Here is a 21,724-nt window from a genome sequence, read left to right as displayed (position 1 = left end):
ACTATTTCTCTCTCCACAGATGCTGCCAGACATGCTGAGTATTTAGAACAAAAGTAGCAGCAGGAGTAAGCCATCTGGCTCCTCAAGCCTGCTCCACCATTTAATAAGATCATATCTGATCTGATTGTGGCCTCAACTCCACTTTCCTGCCCGCTCCCCATAACCCTCGACTCCCTTGTAGATCAAAAATCTGTCTAACTCAGCCTTGAATATATTCACTCCACTGCTGCCTGGGAAAGAGAATTCCAAAGATTAATGACTCTCTGAGAGAAGAAATTCCTCCTCACCTCCGTCTTAAAAGGGAGACACCTTAATCTGAAACTAGCATTTTCTGTTTTTACTCCATTCCCATAAGTCAGCACTGTGGCATGCCAGCAAGAAAATGGAGCCAAATTTCAGGCCTTTACTAACAAATGGATGTGACAACCTCATGTGCATAGTATCTGGAGGTATCCTTGCACCAGATGGCACTGCTCTGCATCTAGTTCACTACTGACTCAGAGAAGGTAGGTACTTGACATGTTGGTGTGTCAAAGCCTGAAAAAAATAGTTGGTGGCACCTTGGGTACATCAAATCAGGCTCACATTTGTTCATGCTGGCACCCCAGTGTGCCAATTTCCATGCAATGTCACTGCGTTGGAGGCAGTACAGAGAAGGTTTACTAGACTAATACCTGGAATGGGTGGGCTAGGCTTGTATCGGCTGGAATTTAGAAGAGTAAGAGGCGTCTTGATTGGAACATATAAGATCCTGAGGGGTCTTGACAGGGTGGATGTGGAAAGGATGTTTCCCCTTGTGGGAGAATCTAGAACTAGGGGTCACTGTTTAAAAATAAGGGGTCGCCCACTTAAGACAGAGATGAGGAGAAATTTTTTCTCTGAGCGTTGAGAGTCTTTGGAATTTTCTTCCTCAAAAAGGCAGTGGAAGCAGAGTCTTTGAATATTTTTAAGGCAGAGGTAGATAGATTCTTGATAAGCAAGAGGGTGGAAGGTTATCGGGGGTAGTTGGAAATGTGGAGTAATCAGTTCAGCCATGAACTTAATGGTGGAGCAAGCTCGAAGGGCTGAATGGCCTACTCCTGCTCCTAATTCATATGTTTGTATGTTCATATGAAAGCATAATACACAACTGAACTAATTCCAAGAGAGCATCAAACATCAGATATTTACATGATTTGGCGAAGCCATCAGTTCTGCTCTCCCAGCTTCCTCCCGGAAGAGGCTCCAACATAAACTAATTGACTGTTAAAGCAAGGAATATTCACCTCTGTCTACTGATGTTGGTACTGGCAGGTGGGCACAGAGCATTTTTCATGCAACCTGCGATCCCTCTGAAGGTCCTCCCTTTCTTTCTCAAAGCATGACAATCAGGTAGTGGGGGGATTTTAAACAAGGAAAGGTAATAGTTTTTTTAAATAATTAGCACCAAGACTCACGAAAACAGAAGAAAAATTGAAAAATGCCAAAAAAGATTGAAATATGAAGCATCAAAGTTTCTTTAAGCCAACTAGTCCATAATTGCTCCCTCAAAACCCCAAATGCTCATCTTAACTAAATGTTCTTCAGACTTGACAGCCTACATATCCCAACAATGGATGTGCAGGACCAATATACATTTAAATGAAGGACCCATCTGTTTGAGGCAGTAACTTCTAATGTTGCTGGTCCTACCCTCCAGAGACTATGCCGGGGTGGATAATCTGACAGGAAGAAATGCCTATCCATTTTTTCTAATACCAGCCATCCAGCTTACATTGCAACAATGGATGGCGGGCAATGGAAAATACAGGCTGAATATCTTTTTGGCTGGAGCAAGGTTATAGTAACTTAAGTAGCCAAGAGCAAGTCAAATACAGTGAAGGAACACCCAAGCTTCAATTGCAATAAACAAATAAAGGGATCAGATATTTAAGTTGCTAAGCCACAAATAATATTCCGTCTCAAAATGCACAGAAAACTTCTAGATCATGCTTTGTCGATAGGAAACCAAATGTTAGAAGTGCTAACATGTGACTACAGTACCTGTTATACCTGTAGGTGGTTTTGTGATCAACGCTTATGAACGCAAACAAACCCGGCACATAGAACAGATGAAGGTCACTCTCCACCTCTATTACAAAGACTATTGGACGATAACTCAGTAACTGTTTGCCTTTGTCACAAACTCTGAGCCAAAGGTGACTTGTTTCTGAAGTGCACCAGTGCAATAAAAAGGCAAATGTTTTTAAATGTTAACCTTTCACTCCATCGTGAAATATTAAAAGCCCAGATTTTAAACCTTTGGAAAAATTGGCCGAAGCAATGTAAATGTTCATAACCAGATGCTCACCCCAGCAAACATCTTATTTGGCTTAAGTTGCCCCATGGAAAATCCTTCCTTCAAATGTCTGCTCCCTTCTCCAAGCAGTTTTAGACATTTGGCCCAAAGGCTAAATATCAATCAGCATGGACATCCCTCCCCACTATTCACACCCATCACAACTGCATCACAGTCAGCAGAGACTGAAACTAGGTAGCCCTGGCTGGGTAAAACCACCACAGTGGAGGAAGGAATAGCAGATAGCCCCTGACCCAGATGGATCTGGATCTGGCTAAGGGAAGGGGAACTCAACCATTCACCAAGAACAATATCGAGCACTGATGGTGATGTTATTCACCTTCTTCCTCCTTACTCAAGAGCATTTGCCAGCTTCTGCTTTCTACTGGCACCATCCACTTACACACACTCATTGTCCTCCTCTCTCTGTCCCTTTCCCTCCAATCTCCCTCTCTTGATCTTCCCTCTCCACCAATCCTGTTCCCCCTCTCACCCTTCCCTTCACATTCCCCTCCCTTTCCCTCTTCCTCACCTGCTCCCATTATCCCCTTGTCCTCTAACTCTGTTTTACCTGAAGACTACATCTGGCCTTGACTTTCCATGTGCAACATCACTGCAGACTGACTGATGGAATTATTAAATTCAGTATGTGTCAATGTCGTCACCCTTCAATTCAAAGGCCCTTTTTGATCCTTTTGCCTGCATGCCTGTAAGCAGTGCTACAAAGGTTTTCCCACTAAATGTACAATTCAGCAACATTTTTAAGTGCCACAAAACTACTCAACATTGTGTGACAGTGGGCCTGATAGGATGTGCCTGTGATCGCTGGCACTGTGCCACGGCCTGCACCCCCAAAGTGGGTGCCACATCGACAACTGACAGATGGTATGCCTGATTTGGGGGTGCGAGAATGCCCATCATGAGATTCCCCATTCCTGACCCATCTTTATATCAAGAATATTAGAGCACAAAAAAAATTGTTTCTGGAAATAAAATGCAAACTTTTTCAAGCAGCTTTAATGTTGTTGCAGCAATTTTTTCACATTTTAAATAACAGCCTGAGGACTGAAGTGGGGCAAGGCAGATAGATAGTTTGAAGCTTTGAAAGATTGTTTACAGCACTGCAAACAAACAAGACTAGACAGCAGCAGCTCTAGGTGGTTTGAACAGCCTGTGTTAATGCAATGAATGATGTGGTTTATAATAGCTTTCACCAAGAATCTGTAATAAAGTCTAGTTATTACAACTTTGGCTGGTCCACATAAGCCTTCTTTTTGTTTTCATTGTTCAATGATGAACACAAAAATGCTTTTAACACAGCGAGAACAAAAGTGTTTGAATAACTTCAAACTGGTTCAGGAGCACAGCTCCAGTGACACGATATCCATAAGACATGATCATCACACAATTAGTCTAGAGCATGCAGCAGAAACATAAACTGTTTTCCATACTCACCTAGCTCAGGTGCTTTGCTCAACACAAATGCGTATGCCCAGAATTTGCTGATTGGTCCATTGTAGAAGCCTTGGTCACATACTGATTGCTTCAAGCCACTGGTTGTCAGGATGTATACCATGTAAGCTCCAGTACGGACTGCACCGATAATACTTTGAGGAAAGAAAGGACAACAAAACGATGTGGCATAATATTACTATCATGAAGATATTTAACTATAGCAACCATACTTTTTTTCAAACTATGCAAGTGAACCTTCATCAAACATAAACACTGCAGCAGAAAAAAATATCTTACAAGCAATTATATTTTATACTGTTTTGTATATAAAAACATGTCTTTTTTTACCTTTGGGTCATGTGTAAAATGATTTCCATAACACATGAAATTAAACAAGTGACACTAATGCACACCAGTTAGCTGCCTTGGACAAAGAGACTCTGAAATCATTTTGAAATTTGCTTTAAGTCCAGAGATTCATGATCCTTTTGGATTGCTCACAAGTCAATTCACTGATTTGGCTTTTCTATTTTTATAGGTACTGATAGAAGAATTTTACTACATGTTATCCTAGACATTTGAAACCACCTTTGGTCCCAGAACACAAGTCTCGCAGTCTCTTGATTTTACACGCTCACTAAAAACATCCCAAACTTCACTGATTTTTGCAATTCTAAACCATGTGTTAGTCTGAATGTGCAGATATGCGCTATATTTTTAAAACATACATAAAGCTCATCAATTTCATCAACAACATCACCCAATAAAGTACATAATGAGCAAGTCCAGCATGAACATTTGAACAACTTTTCTGAGAGAGTAGGGAAGTATATCTGTGCTTGATGCACCTCGCCCAACAACTCAACACAATGGGATCAGAAACCCGTCAGTTCCACAATTCCTACACTGCCTAACTTGCCCTACTGTTGGACGCAATCATCAGATACAAGTTTTCACCATCCTGGTTTTTATCTGGAATGCAGCTACATGGGAAAAGTTACACAGGCTGAAATCTAAAGCAAATATAAAGTAAGGAAACAGATGCTTATCAATCATAGATCAGTATCTCTCAAACCATAGTTGAAAGATCCCCTGTCAAATGGATTAGCAATCATGAACCCCACATCCAAATTATAACACTATATAATATGCATATGGAAGTGTTTTAATGATATTTGTAAGGAAACAGCTACGTACTTGCAGAAATCAGTGAGATGCGTATGCCTGCTTCTCATTGTACAGTATGTTGTAATTAAATGTTTTTAAAAAAACTCCCCTTACTTGAACAAGACTGAACTCACCTGGCACCCACCACCAGCCTTGGTAACTACAGGTCTATCTGGCAATCTTCAGTGCTCCTCCTTGTGTGCTTTCTTCCTAGGTGACACAACCAGCCCACTCCGCGCTGCACATGTGGCTGCTGCTGTCTGCTCCCACCCCACCAGCACCCACCCCTCCCCACCCATCGGCTCATATCAAGCCTGCCTCTGGCTGCCACTCAATTATTTTGTGGACCTGGAAAGTCTCTACAGATCTGAGTTTGACAACCAGGGTTATAGATTATCCTTGCTGCACTGCACTCCATTAACCTTCCCACAAACAAGATTCACAGACTGGCTCAGTGCAGCACCATGCTTAAACGGTTTGTTTCCTTTCATTTGCTTTGGCGCCCTCCCTATGAAAACAAAGATTTTTTTTGTTTATACAAGATCAAATGTATTATAGTAACCGGCAAAATACAAATCAATAGGTCTAGGACAAGTGCCATGAGGCTGTTGTAAGAGAATAGGGTTTAGAATGTATAGCCAAGACAATTGCATATAAACTAGAAGCATAATCCTTTCTTTATGCAAGACTCTAGTCCGGCTGCATCTGGAATATGGTGCTCAGTTTGGTCTCCTCACATTGCAAGGGTTGTCGAAGCCCTAGAAAAGGTTCGGAGGAGGACCCCACAATTAATGCCTAGTTTAAGGCCTCTTAGTTATCACAACAGGCTTGGAGAACGAGAGTTTTTTAAACTTTGAGATGGATTGATGATGCATGTAGGTTGCACCATAGTGGGATGAGACAGGCTTAGGGAACCAGCTGATGCTTTCCTGCCTTTTTTCGCATATCTGTCTATACTGTATAATATTTATACCATTTTGCATGATGTGTCCTTTTTTAAAAAAGGAAAAGGGTTCCTGGAAATACAGGATGTATACGGCAGGCACTTCCATTGAATGCCCCATACCCACATGATGCACAGTAGTCACCAAGAACTACAGCAACACTTCTACCTGCGTATCTGCATGCTACTAAAGTGAAGCAGGAACTATAGTATGCAATGGAAAAATCTTTATTTTAAAGAGGACCTAAATTACTGAAGAAATGTCAAGTCATATTTCTATTTTCAGATGATTACATCCAGCTATGGGTTATAGGAGAAAGAGATGGTTTAAGGAAAATAATGATATACAAATAAGCCTAAACCATGCATTGCTCCTGTTAATGTAAGCAATATAGATTCTAGCTAAAGTATTTAGAACAGCAAAATGAACTGCTTACCCCAGCAGTCTGTTTTGTGAGACACATCAGCTGGGATTCTAGAAGCAAGGTAATAGCATATTACTGTACAGTGGTATTCTTGCAATATAACTCATTTATAAATATAAATCGGTGATACTACAAATGCTATATAAAATTCACACAGGTGAAATTTATCACAAAGGCATTACCACTATACTAATTAGGTAGTAATGGCCAAATTATTGACAAATTTATTACTTTTCAGCAGAAATATGCAGTAGTGTTTTTTACATTTGAAAAATTTGGATTACTTGTGTCATTGTGTGTTTAGAGGTCAGTGGGGCTATTTTTTTGAACTGTAAATTTGAACCCGGATACAGCATGCAAAAGATGTAATATTATTTTATTTAATTTTCAGACAAAAATCAAGTACAGCTAGACGGGGAGAAAATAGCTTCGATAAATAAACCATTATGCAAATGTTACATTGACAACAGAGTTGAAATCATTGCCCATATTACTTCACTTGACTGTATGTTGAAACAAATTGGGCTGAATTTTGTGCGGCCATTTGAAGCAGGAATGGTGGCGTGGGGGAACGGAGAATCGTGTTGGAATCGTCCGACCCGAAATCCGGCATCGTGACATTGGTTCCGGATTTAGTCAGCGGCGGGAAAGCACCAAAGTAGAAAGACACCCTGATGCGACTGGAATGTATTTTAAATTGTAGCACACTTACTTTTAATGTATTATCATCTAAATCGTCGTGATTTAATGGGGGGCTTGGGATTTAGTGAATGGTGGGTGGCATTCACGTGCCTTCGGGTTCACAAACGATAAAAGCTGGCGGCACCGAGGCGAGACTTCATTGCCACAATGGGGAGGCAGCCATGACCAGCATTACATGGGGGAGAGGGAGCTGCAGAGGACATTTTTGGTTTGTAGTGCTGTGCACTCTGCAAGGTGGTGGGGTGGGGGGGGGGGGGGGGGTTGGTCAGGGTCGCTGCAGGGGTGGGGGCTTGTGTTTGGGTGACTTTATCAGGTGAAGAAACTGTTGGGCGAGATGTCTGTTGCCAATACGGATGAATGACAGGGTCGGCTATCAGCAAGGGTGGGCACTGAGGGCCATCAGGAATCTGCTGGGAAAAGTAGCAAAAGCTCAGTTGCAATGGCAAGGTCATCTCTGCATCAGCATCACTCTGGAGGTCCACAAATTACCTGGCATGGGTCTCATACACCTTGTCTTTTTGGACCCGTGTGGCATGATGTGGCGCCTCTGATGGAGGGAGGGCCAGGAGGTAGTTGTGCCTGCTCGTAAAGCTCCACGACGAGAGTAGCAACAGCCGGCCACGCCAAGAAGGGCCCACCTGTGCCAGTGCATGTACCAGAGACACATCAGCTACCTCTAAATGTCCGAGTGGCATTGTCTGCGAAGACTACGCCTTTCCAGGGAGGCCATCACCGGACCGCCCGTGCCAGTTAGGCCGAGAGGGCCATCAGATTCGGGGCCATCGCTCAATTTCCCCGGGTGCAAGGTGTGGCAGATTGCATGTATGTGGCCATCAAGGCTCCCACGGACCAGCCGGCTGCCTTCAACAGGAAGAGCTTTCATTCCATCAACGTTCAACTGGTCTGCGACCGCCAAAAACATTTCCTGCAGGTGTGTGCCCACTTCCCGGGAAGCAGCCACGATGCCCACATACTTTGGCAGTCATAATTCTTAAGGTCCCCCCCAGTCGGCTTCAGGGATAGATTCTTGGAGACGAGGGCTACCCACTGAAGACTTGGCTACTCACGCCTCACAATGCAGCGGAGGAGAGATACAAACTTGCCATGGCTCCACCCGAGCAACTATCGAGCAGGCCAATGGGCTGCTGAAGATGAGATTTCGCTACCTCGATCAATCCGGTGGAGCCCTGCAGTGTACCCCAGCAAGAGTCTCAGGTATCATGGTGTTCTGCTATGCCCTGCACAATCTAGCACTGCAGAGGGGAGGGCAGGCCTAGCATGATAAGACGCCTAAGCAACACTCCTCCACTGAAGCAGACATAGGAAATAGGAGTAGGAGTAGGCCATTCAGCCCCTCGGGCCTGCTTCGCCATTCAAGTAGATCATGGCTGATTTTCTCTCAATGCCATTTTCCTACACTATTCCCATATCCCTTGATATCTTTAATATCTAGAAATCTATCGATCTCTGTCTTGAACATACTCAATGACGGAGCCTCCACAGCCCTCTGGGGTAGAGAATTCCAAAGATTCACCACCCTCAGAGTGAAGAAATTCCTCCTTATCTCAGTCCTAAATGGCCTACCTCTTATTCTGAGACTGTGTCCCCTGGTTCTGTAACCCCCCAGCCTGGGGAAACATCCTTCCTGCATCCACCCTGTCGAGCCCTGTAAGAATTTTGTATGCTTCAATGAGATCACCTCTCATTCTTCTAAACTTGAGAAAATATAGGCCCAGTATCCTCAATGTCTTCTCTTAGGACAATCCTGCCATCCCAGGGATCAGACTGGTGAACCTTCATTGCACTCCCTCTTTGGCAAGTATATCCTTCCTTAGGTAAGGAGACCAAAACTGTAAACAATACTCCAGATACAGTCACACCAAGGCTCCATGCAATTGCAGCAACACTTCTTTACGCCTGCACTCAAATCCTCTTGCAATAAAGACCAAGGCCATTTGCCTTCCTAATTGCTTGCTGCACATGTTAGCTTTCAGTGACTTATGAACAAAGACACCCAGGTCCCTTTGGATATCAACAATTCCCAATCTGTCATCATTTAAGAAATACTCTGAATCTCTGTTTTTCCTAACAATGTGGATAACTTCACATTTTTCCACATCATATTCCATGTGCTCATGCGCCATGTTCTTGCCCACTCACTTAGTCTGTCTAAATCCCCTTGAAGCCTCTTTGCATCTTCCTCACAACTCACATTCCCACCGAGTTTTGTGTCATCAGCAAACTTTGAATGATACAAATTGTGACTAGCTGGGACCCAAGCATTGATTCATGTGGTACCCCACTAGTCACAGCCTGCCAACCTGAGAATGACCCGTTTATTCCTACTTTCTATCCGTTAATCCATACTAGTACATTACCCCCAATCCCATGTGCTCTAATTCTGTTTACTAACTTCCTGTGTGGGACTTATCAAAAGCCTTCTGAAAATCCAAATACCCCCATCCACCAGTTCTCCTTTATCTATGCGACAAGTAACAACCTCAAAAAACTGCAACAGGTTTGTCAAACATTATTTCCCTTTCATAAATCCATTTTGACTCTGCCCAATCCTACTAGTATTTTCTAAGTGTCCAGTTATCACATCCTTCATAACAGATTCTAGCATTTTCCTTACTCCTGGTGTCAGGCCAACAGCTTTCTCTCTCCCTCCTTTCTTAAATAGTGTGGTTACATTTCCCAACTTCCAAACTGCAGGAACCATTCCAGAATCTATAGAATTTCGGCAAATGATTACCAATGCATCTACTATCTCTACAGGAGGAGCACGCGGAGGAGGGAGAGGAGCAAGCAGCAATGGATGTTGAAGCCCTTGCACCAGAGGCCAGGCAGATTGAGCTAGACAATCTCATAATTAGCCGCGTCCAGCCACCCCGATGTCCACTCACAGAGAAACCAGTAAAGACTGACTTCAATGCATGTAGTCTGCCGCCTCCTTTCTATTTATGTTCCATGCCTAGTGCCCAGATGAAAAACGCGCTAGTGCCCATGGCTGTGCTTACATTGGCATTCCATGAAGGAGGAAGGGTGAAGTCAGTAGCTCACAATTAAGGCACGACAGAATAATCATTTTCCACAATGAATGTTAATGGCTTGAACAAAATAACTTTTATATGACACATCACATCTCAGATATCAAACACCCGCGAACCCCCAAGTGTGTCTAGGTGTTTTTCTTTATACATTTGTGAGTGCTTCTATGAAGGTGTGAACCCATTGCTAGCAGCTGGGCTAGAGGCAGGCTGCTGATCAGGCAGCACCTTGGCCTGTGATGACTTCAGCAGCCGTCCTCTAGCTGTCAGAGGGTTTCCTGCAGTGGTGCAGTACTCTCCTCAGTCATCGTGGCTGCTGGAGCTGAGCTCAATGGCAGAGGGGCTGAGGAGCCGCAGTCCACACTCAGAGCGCCCTGAGTGGAGCACCCAACTTTGGAGGTCAACCTCTCCCCCTCCCTTTTACTGCTCATTTGAACTTCCCTGCTCATCAGAGAAGGATGAGGAGCTGGAGAAGACTCCTGGCACCTTGTCCTTCTCTTGCCTTGCCACTGCTGCATTGAGCTCACAGCCAAGGTAATGATGTTCAGGTGTGCGCGCATCTATGGGACCTATCTCTCCATGAGGGTCGTCAATGTCTTGATGGAGGAAGTCATGCGCTCACATGCCTGAGATATGGCAGCACTCATGGAATGGATGCACTCCTCCATCGTCCGCTCATGGCTGCGCATGTCCTCCGGCATCTCCACCAGATGTTGCCTTATCCCCCTCTCTGCAACTCCAACATGCCCTGTTCTGTAGACACCAGAGGCTGGTCATTAGCCTGGTGTTCAGCATGGACCTGGCCACCCACAGTCCTCCGACTGTCAGAAGCTTCGGCTGTCTCAGCCTCAGCCAGCTGCTCAGGTACGTGCGGTGCTATCACCAGCTTGTGACCCTGATTCTACAGCCGAGCGGAAACCACCGAGGTGAAAGTATCTGCGCTAGTGGAAGTGCAGGAACGTCATGGGACAGTACATCCTCTGACTCCGCATCCTCCTCAGAAGTGGAATTATGTCCACCTTCTACTGGAGACACCTGCAGGGGGCGGCACAGTGGCGCAGTGGTTAGCACCGCAGCCTCACAGCTCCAGCAACCCGGGTTCAATTCCGGGTACTGCCTGTGTGGAGTTTGCAAGTTCTCCCTGTGTCTGCGTGGGTTTCCTCCGGGTGCTCCGGTTTCCTCCCACATGCCAAAGACTTGCAGGTTATTAGGTAAATTGGTCATTAGAAATTGCCCCTAGTATAGGTAGGTGGTAGGAAAATATAGGGACAGGTGGGGATGTGGTAGGAATATGGAATTAGTGTAGGATTAGTATAAATGGGTGGCTGATGGTCGGCACAGACTCGGTGGGCCGAAGGGCCTGTTTCAGTGCTGTATCTCTATAAAAAATAAAAAAGTTCCGACCTGCATGAGAGAACACAAACGTGTGTGTTAGGTATTGCAGATATCGTCATGCCAACCATGCATGGCGTGAATCTGCAGAAGTGTGTCAGAAGTCGATGTTACACAATCCTAACTCTCTTGTGCCAAGATTTCAGTCTCTCCATATGCAATTGAGTGGCCGCACTCAGTGCCCACTAACTCAAGTGCTCCTCCTCACCGTCGAGAGAGGTTGTATATCAGCGATTCCTCTGCCAGTCTCCCTCTTATTAAGGGTCAGCTTGTCCTGCAAGTGGAAAGACAGCTTGCAAGACTTCGCAGGGAGAGAGAGGTAACAGTTCTGCTAGTGGAAGCCCCTCATCCCCTGCTGGGGTTACCTACAAGGCTCCTCCCCATGTGTGCTGTCAGGAGAGGTCATGGGGGTGAGATTTGAAAGAAGGTGTCCTGTGGCCGAGATGCATCCAAACACCTGTCAGGATGTGGTGATGCCTAACCCCCTTTGCCAACACCTTTGTGTTGCCTCCCTCCCAATGTCGCCTGGCCTGCCATGTACGCACATGCAAGCCCCAATAGGAGAGGGATGTGGAACACTCACCTTGGCAGACCGCCTGCACTGGGCCCACCTCTGGAGGGTGACTCCATGGCTGCTTACCTCCTCTGCAATCTCCATTCAGGTTTGCTTGGTCAGGCCGGAGAGTCCCTTCTTATCATTCCTGGGGAACCGGATAGTGAGGCATCGCTAAACTGTGGGGCCACCCGGTGTTTTGCATTGGACATGGTCCCAATTCTTCAGGTTCTGTTCCGACGGTTGGAAGTCCTGGTGCAGTGGGGTCCAGGAGTTGCAGTCACAGAAACCAGCAGCTACAGTTGCTGGGGAGTCTAGCAGTTCAAAGTGCCATCAGAGGGCTCCAGCAGCACTCCAAATTCACTGCCTCGCTGAAAGGTAGCAATACAAGGATAGCTGACTACACTTTGAATATGGCGCCGGCTACTGCTGAAGGATCAGCTGACGACATAGTCTGTGCCTCGGAGCCCACCCTCACTGTGTGACTGGATCGTGCCGGCGCCTCCATTATTGTGATTGACTGCCCACACACGTGACGAGCGGAGACGGCACCCACTTCCGGGTCCGCTGCTGAGACCCGCAACAAGGTCACTAAATTCAGCCCATTGTGTGCTATCTTAGGTATAAATACTCTGCAATAGCAGACCACATTAAATTGTTTTTCATGCTTTTCAGGTGAGTACCTGCAAAAATTTATTTTTTTCAATGCACTTGCAGCATATACTATCCAAAGTCTCCTCTCCATATGCAGTATAACGACACTTAATTATTGTCTGTTGAAAATACAATGCACTTAGGTGAAATCCACTGGCCTTTGCCCTATAAATTCATCCCACACCCAAGCAGCCAAATTACCATTGAATGTAATGGGAATTCCTAAAATTCTCAGAAGTAACTCGTAGACAGGAAGATAAAAGCTCCACAATTAGTTTATGGAGGTGCTTTCACTGACCCTATAAATATAGGTTGGCTGCATTCAAGCAACTTTCCTTCTGCACCAGATTTACTGAGCTTCAACCAACTGAACCTTTCGACTACAAAACAGACTAATTAACAGAAAGATGATGTTCAACTTTCATGGAGCTCCCAGCTTAGATTCCAAAGTATAGACCAAATTTGCTTAATTTCAGGTCAGACTTGAGAATCATAGAATGATTACAAGCACAGAATGAGGCCATTCAGCCTATTGTGTCTGTGTCACATCTCTGCAAGTGCAACACAGCTATCCCCACTCACCCACCATTTCTCCATAGCCCTGAAAATCGTTTCTCTTCAGCTGCTTATTCCTTTTGAAAATCCTGACTGAATCTGCCTCCACCACACTCTCAGGCAATGCATTTTGGATCCAAACCACTCACTGCGTAAACAAGTTTTTCCTCATGTCGCCATTTGTTCTTTTGCCAATCACCTTATATCAATGTCCTATGGCTCTCAAAACTTCCACTAATGGGAACAATTTCTCTCTATCAACTCTGTCTAGACCCCTCGTGATTTTGAGCACCTCTATCAAAACTCTTCTCAACCTTCACTTCTCGAAGTAGAAAAATCCCAACTTCTCCAATCTATCCACATAACTGACGTCCCACATCCCTGGAACCATTCGTGTAGTTTCTGCACCACCTCTAAAGCCTTCACATCCTTCCTGAAGTGCAGTACCCAGAATTGGACACAATACTCCAGTTGAGGCCAAAACAGTGTTTTATAAAAGGTTCACCATAATTTTCTTGCCTTTGTACTCTATGCCTCTATTTATAAAGTTTGTTGCAACCGAGGCTGTTGGAGTGCACTGTCTTTCTCTAGTTCCATTTCTCCACAGGTCACAACATATATTTAAATGTTTTACCCAGTTAACAATACGGCCAATTATATACTTGATCTATTTTAATTTCAGAATAAAATCCATCAACCAGGTTTCTTTAATAAACAACAAAATTATTAATTTATTATAAAACAAGACTCATTCAATAAAGATGCAAAGCTTATTAACACACAGATTGAAATATGAAAGTATAAATATACACCATTCTAAAATAACCTCCTGCTGTTTACTTAGCTTAAGACATGTGACATCCAGTAAGTGTGTTTTTAAACAAAGTCCCAATTCCTTCCAGTGACCTTTTTAAGAAAAAGTCCAGCAGCTCCTCAGATATTTCCATAGACTTTTACACACAAGTCCTCAAAAAGTATGAAAACTCGGAAACACCTTCATAACAAGTTCAAGATCCCATATACCTTTAAGCCACTTTCTCAACCTGCCCTGACACATTCAATGATTTGCGCACATATAGCTCCAGGTCTCTCTGTTTCTACACCCGCTATAGAATTGTACCTTTTACTTTATATTGCCTCTCCTTGTTCTTCCTACCAAACTCTATCACTTCACACTTCTCTGCATTAAATTTCATCTGCCACATGTCCGTCATTCACCAGAGTCCTGAGAGATAGAAATTGTTGGCAAGTGAGTGATGGGGGTGTGGTGAATTGAGCAGTGTCTGTGGCTAATTGGTAGGATATGGCATTTGAAGATACATTCACTGACCCTGATCACTCATGTCAGGTCTTTGAACCTCAGTCCTTGGGACTTCACTCCTAGCACTGACCTCCACGGCTATCTGCTCCCACTGCCTTCTCAGCATGTATCTGGAGGGTCTCTTGGCCCCCTGCCCATACAGGACATCTCTCCCCCCTTCCACCTCCTCCACTAGAGTGCCCAGTGCAATGCCTGAAAAACTTGGAGCCTGCTCTCCCATGTTGGAGGCATAGAAAGTAGTGTAAATGGGAGCATAAAATTACAAAAAGACATTGATAGATGAACTAAGTGAGCAAAATTGTGGTAGATGGATTTCAACACAGGAGAAGTGTGAGATCTTTTATTTTGGATCAAAAAAGGATAGATCTGAGGATTTTCTAAGCAATGAAAAATAGGAATAGTGGAGGTCAAGAAATTTGGGGGTCCATGTACAGATATTACTAAAAGGTCACAATCAAGCACAAAAAATAATCAAAAAGGCTAATACAATGTTCGCATTTATAACTAGAGAACTTCAGTATAAAGGGAAGAAACATTTGCTATGGCTGTATAAAGTTCTGGTTAGACCACATGCCGAGTACTGTGTACCTCACCATTGAAAGGCCTTGGAAGGAATGCAGTAGAAAATTTACCAGGGATCCAAGGCTAAAATTATGAAGAGAGATTACATAAAACTAGGTTTGTATTCATTGGAATATAGAAGTTTAAGGTGTGGTTTGTGGTTTATAGGATTTCAAAAGGAACTTTGTTGCTAAGACAACAAAAGTTAAATACCTACATGCCCTAAGGACTATGAATACAAGTTGCAAAAAGATTAATAGTACAGACACACGTTCCAGTTCACATAAGTTTAAAAATTTGGTTACTGTGATGTTTGTAAACATCTTAAAATATTCAAGCTAATAAATAAATTGTGAGCATTGTTAGCCTAAAAGATTAATGGTCATCTTTTTGGTTTAATATTTAAAATTGGTCCAATGTAGATAAATACAGAAAATCAAAGCATCAAGAGCAAATACAGAAAATCAAAGCATCAAGAGCACAAATATAAGGTAAATAACACCTTTCATAGGGAGGTGGATCATTTACCAAAAGAAAATACTTGAGTTGAGCCTTGTTAATTCTAAGAAGATTGAAATGCTTCGATACACAAAACCTTTTCCCTTCAACAGAATGTCAAAAATATGATGGTTAAGATAAAAACTAGAGTCCAAAAAAAATCAACAGCTTAGTCCATGGATAATTCATCATTCTCTTTTTCACACCATAAAACAGGTCAATGAAATCACAATGCAAAAAAGTCCCTTTGGCTGACGATCAAACCTTCAGCCCAAGGACTAACGAACAATAAATGTATGTATTGCTTTGCTACTTCTAAGATGGGTACATTATATAGAAGGCATAACTTTTACAGAGAATAAAAAGAGACCTAATTAAGGAAACACAATTGCACTAATGCACAATTTATGAGTTTTCAGGAGCAGTAATTGTCAGCACTTGACCAATCAGGCACACCATTTAAAAACAATATTTCAATGACACTTTTGGTGCAATTACTGGTTAAATATTAGCCCTTGGCTCACAGAACTGTGGGTAAGAGAAAGAAAATCATGGCACGTAATAGCCTTTAGACTGCTAGCAGGTGCAGGGACATCCCAATCTCGCTGGTGCTAGACCAGTTTTGTTTTCAATTCACATTGTGATCTGAAACAAAATACACTAAATTACACAGAAATAACAAGCAAAGCGGGTCATTTAGCCCAGTTTGTGTTGGTGCTTATCCTTCACATGATAAATTCTAATCGCATGTGGCTTGCTCTGTTCACATTTCCCTTTGTTTAACCATCTCTCCAGCACATTCTTAACCGTTGACATGGTCTCTGCTACGATCAATAACTCTAGTAGTGGATTCCACAGTATCACATGACTGCGCCAGCTGTGGCTCAGTTAGTAGCACTCTCACCTCAGTCACAAGCTACTAGGTTGAAGTCCCACTCCAGGCCTTGAGCACAAAAAACAAAGCTGACACTCCAGTGCAATACTTAGGGAATATTGCATTGTCGGAGGTGCCGTCTTTCAGGTGAGACGTTAAACTAAGGGCCCCACCTGCTTGCTGCAGTGGATGTTAAAGACCCATGGCACGATTTTGAAGAAGAACAGGGGAGTTATCCCCAATGTCCTGGACAATATTTATTCCCTCATCAACATCACAAGAACAGATTAATTGGTCATTATCACATTACTGTTTGTGGGAGTTTGCTGTGCGCATCTTGGCTGCCGTGTTTCCTACATTACATCAGTGACTACACTTCAGAAGTATTTCATTGGCTGTGAAGTGTTTTCAGACATCCGGTGGGCGTGAAAAGCGCAATATAAATGCAAGTCTGTCTTTCTTTTTAAAATAAAATCTCATGCTCTCTGTCCTAAATCTCTTGCGTTTAAGCTTGTATCAAAGTGTCAGCCTTGACTCAGTGGTAGCAGTCTCGCCCGAGTTAGAAAGTCCAGTCCCACTTCAGAGACCTGAGCACATAATCTAAGCTGACACTCCAGTGCAGTACTGAAGGAGCATTGTACTGTCAGAGCTGCTGTCTTTTGGGTGAAATGTTAAACCAAGGACCTGTCTGGTATCTCAGGTGGACGTAGGTTAGGTTAGGTGAGAAAGTAAGCTGTAAGGAGAACGCAAAAGAGACTGCAAAGGGATATAGACAGGTTATGCGAGTGGGCAAGAACATGGCAGATGGAATATAATTTGGAATATAAATATGATGTTATCCACTTTGGAAGGAAAAATAGAAAGGCAGAATATTTTTCAAATGGTGAGATATTAGTAAATGTTGGGATTCAGAGTGATTTGGTGGCCTTTTACACAAACCACAAAGCTAAAATGTAGATACAGCAAACAATTAGGAAAGCAAATGGTATGTTATGCTCCAATACCTTTGTGATGAAGGTTAAGAATAAAGAACTCTTACAACAACTATACAGGGCCTTGTTGAAACCATACCCAGAGTACATTGTACGGTTATGGTTTTCTTATCTAAGGAAGGATATAGTTGTCTTAGAAAGAGTACACCAAAGGCTCACTAGACTGATTCTTGGGCTGAGGGGATCTCATTGAAATATATAAAATTTTGAGAGGTTTGACAGGAAAGATGCTAGGAGGGTGTTCCCCCTGGCTGGGCAGTCAAAAACACTTTGGGACGTCTTGAGGTTGTGAACGGTGCTTTGTAAATACAAGTCCTCTCCTTTCTTATATCTATGTCCCCTATTTCTAGACCTCAATTACTGGAAACCATTGGTTTCTATTATGCTTGGACATATCACTTCATAATTTTACACAATGCAGAAAATAACTCTGTCAACTTCTCCGTTCAAGTAAAAACAGCCCCTTTTTAAAAGTTTTCTTTTGCATTTCCTCATACCAGGCAGCAACCTATAATTCTCTGCTGCACCCTCTCAATTGCGTCAGATTCTTCCCATAGTGTAGAGGCCAAAACTGCATAGTATGCCGACTGTGGTATACAGATTTACCATTATACCTTGACTTGCATTTTCGATGCCACTTGCATCATGACCAAATGTTCCATGAGCTATTTTTAATAGCCATATCTGCTTGAAGTACTGCTTTTAATGTCATGTAAACCTGAACTCCCAAATCCCTGCTTTTCCATATCACCCAGCCTTTTTCCATTCAAAATATATATTTTTTTGAAAACCAAAATGTACCGCCTCTCAGACTGAATTCTACCTGCCACTTCTTTGCCCATTCCACAATCTTATCAACTGAAAGTGCTGGGAATATCAGCAGGTCTGGCAGCATCTGTGGAGAGAGAAACAGAGTTAAGTTTCAGGTTGACAATCTTTTGTCAGAACTACAGTGTTCTGATGAAAGGTCATTAACCTGAAATGTTATCTCTTTCTCCACAGATGCTGCCAGACCTCCTGAGTATTTGCAGCACTTTCTGTTTTCATTTCAGATTTCTAGCGTCCGCAGTATTTTGCTTTTATCCCCTTGCAGCGTTGTTTGGGCCTCAGAATATTTGCCATGCCTCCTTTTTTAATATTGTCCGCAAATTTAGACACCACTTCCACTAGACACACATCCAAATCATTGAGTTACACAGTAATCACAAAAGGGCCCAGGACAGAACCCTGTGGGACATCGATACCCACTTACAAGCATTTTGTCAAACCACACTCGTCTACCCAGTGCTCATTCCATTGTAACCATTTTTAATCCAATTTTCTATACTTCTATTTTCATACCCCTTCACCTTCTCCAATCGAGTTCCATTTGGTACCTTGTTAAAGGCTTTCTGAAAGGCCAAGTACACCAAATCCACTGCATTACCCCGTCTACCAAATCTGTCACTTTCTCAGAGAACCATCAGCTTTGACAAGCATGATCTTCCTTCCAGAAATCTGTGCTGACTGCTTTTAAATATTTTCTTTTCATCTAGATATTTAGTAATTTTACCTTTAAAGATTCTAAAATTGTCGCATCATAGATGATATTGTAACTACCCTTTCATAGTCGAAAAAGTGCTACTCAAATATCTAATAAAAATATAAGCTTATTACAAAAACATAACTTTTTAAAAAAATGAACTATTTAAAACATTTTACTTTTGCCCACCACATCTTCCTATTCTCTGATTCTCTCCCTCTTCTGTTTTTAACTTTGTTTTTTTTTCAATAACTCAAAAAAGGTCTAGTCTAACATCTGTACAAAATGCGTTCAGAAAACTGCTTTCTGTATGTCCAGGGTCCTGCTGTGCATTTTGACGGTGTAATTCATATTTAAGAAATTTGCTGCTTTTTTTTTGGGGGGGGGGGGGGGGGGGGGTTAGCAATTAAGAAAGAATCACTGCTCGAGTTTGTGGCCCTAGCTCAGTAGTGAGTATTCTAATATAAAGCTTGAAAGCAGAGACCTACCACTGAAGGCTGAACTATCACTCTGTAGCCAAAATATACTTTAATGAGAGATGTTTGTGGAACAATATTAGCGTCCTTAACAGCCTGATCTGACTGAATGGTGAAAAGATCAAGCTTTCTTGATTCTTGCTCTTAAAAACCACAAAAATACAAAAAAATCTCAAGAATAGTACAGTAGGACTTTAGAAGAATGAGAGGTGATCTTATTGAAACATGTAAGATTCTGAGGGGTTTGACAGGGTAGATATAGAAAGGATGTTGCCCCACGTGGGGGAATGTAGAACTAGGGGGCACGGTTTCAATATAAGGGGTCACCCATTTAAGATGGAGATGAGGAGGAATTTCTTCTCTCAGAGGGTCATTAATCTTTGGAATTCTCTACCTAGAGCGCAGTGGAGGCTGGGCCATTGAATATATTCAAGGTTGAGTTACAGATTTTTGATCTACAAGGGAGTCAACAGATTATGGGGGCGGGGAGAGGGGCAGCAGGAAAGTGGATCTTATTGAATGACGACGGAGCAGGCTTGAAGAGCTGATCCGCCTACTCCCGCTCCTATTTCTTATGATCTTATGGTCAGTTATTCAACAGCAAATTGCACTGGTGCTATGCAGTGGTGAGGTTTAAGTTTATTCCCCACATGGAAAATACCCAATCTCAGCCACAGCTGCCTGGACTCCTTAACATTATAAAGTAATAAAAAAATATAGAGACACAGTCCCCATTAAATAACAAGTTACTAACTGGCACTAATCATTCGTGGCAGCTTCATTGTCCACTCTTTTGATCATTGGTGGATGTGTAGCACAAAACACATGACGACTCAAACCGACATATATTCTTCCTTGCAGCAATGAAAGTCTCCGCCTTCAAATCCTGTCTCACTCAAAAAGCAAGTCAAACATAAAACAAAAATTGCTGAAAATACACAAGTCAGTCACATGCTGTAAGCAAGTAAAAACAATGATCTGGTCCTTCCTTAATGTCCTGAACCTTTGTTGCCAGATTTGGGCCAGTAAGATGTGAATTTCAGATAACTTGGGCCCACCTCCAGAAAATCTAGCAGGACTCCATAAGCTTTCCTATTTGTCCTGGACTTTTCTTTTTAATTATTTAATTCAAATGTTAAGAAAATGGCAAAGAAGGGGGAATTGGAAGAATGAATGAATGACAGGGAGAGCAGGATTGAAATGTACTTTTTTTTGTTTTAGGTAGAATTAGGTAATTGCCTACCTTCGTAGCACAAGGTTAGTGTTAGGCAATAAAGCTACTTCTTCCGACAACAACAGCTTGATTTCATATAGCCTTTGAAAAATGGAAGAGAACACTGGGCAGTAATGCAGCAAGAGTTAGCACAGGTATTCAAAGAGGTGCATAAGAATGCAGGACCAAGATATCTGAATGATCTGCCACCCAAAATAGAGCAGAGAATGGATGATTCAAAGAAGGCCAGGGTAAAAAGAGCAGAGGCCACATGCTGGCAAGTAGGGGGTTGCAGAGGTACAAAGGGGCTGTTAGATGAGGACTGGGGTTTGGAATCGAATGTGTTGAAAATAGGGAGCCAATGGAGGTTGGGGAGGACAGAGAAAGAGGGGATCAGGATGCAGTATTGGGAAGGATATTTACAACTGAGTTTTGAATGAGCTGCATTTAAGGAAGTTTGGAGAGTCTGAAGTAAATAAGCATGGATGTGACAAAGACATGGATGAGGGGGGCGTCTGTGACAAGTTAGGGTCACAGGCAGATGGCTTGCAAAGATGGAAAGATGGGCTTTTGGGTGGTTATGAAGGCGAGTATGAAGTTAATCTCAAAAGCAGACAGGAGATCAAAGTTGCATACAGCTCATTTCAGCTAGGGTGAGCAGCATGTCTGGGAGATTGATTCAGATGCGCGCATGTGAAGTTTTCACGTCAGTTTTTGTTAGTTACTTGAAGGAAGTGTTTATTAAATTGACAAATTAACTTCGGGCATAGTGGTCACTGTGGAGTCAAGGGTAGTGGCCAAAGTACAGTTGGTTGTTGTCAGTGTGCATGTAAAAGCTAGCCTCATGTTACAAAGGGATAAACATAACAGGCAGAGAAAATGATGGAGCCATGATGCAACCTAGGGGCACATTCAAGGTGATCATATGGAATAAAAGGAGAAGCCAGTGCTAGAGATGTACTAGCTGCACAGCAACAAGCAAGAGCAGAAGCAAGTGAAGACAGTGTCATAAAGGTGGACCACAGAAGAGAGACGATAGGAGAGACATGAAGGA

General features: G+C 42.9%; 1 protein-coding gene across 2 annotated transcripts in view; it reads right to left on the bottom strand.

Moving 5' to 3' along the window:
* Positions 1-21,724, bottom strand: part of LOC137374103 (very long chain fatty acid elongase 6) — a 162,817-nt gene that overhangs the window by 12,605 nt on the left and 128,488 nt on the right. For both annotated transcript variants that reach the window (XM_068039863.1, XM_068039873.1), the window contains exon 3: positions 3,773-3,924. In XM_068039863.1, the coding sequence (XP_067895964.1) occupies positions 3,773-3,924 (152 nt within the window). The remainder of the gene's footprint in view (positions 1-3,772; positions 3,925-21,724) is intronic.

The sequence above is a fragment of the Heterodontus francisci genome, chromosome 1 (assembly GCF_036365525.1).
Source record: "Heterodontus francisci isolate sHetFra1 chromosome 1, sHetFra1.hap1, whole genome shotgun sequence".
NCBI classification, from domain to species: Eukaryota; Metazoa; Chordata; class Chondrichthyes; order Heterodontiformes; family Heterodontidae; genus Heterodontus; species Heterodontus francisci.
This window is presented reverse-complemented; position numbering and strand designations above follow the sequence as displayed.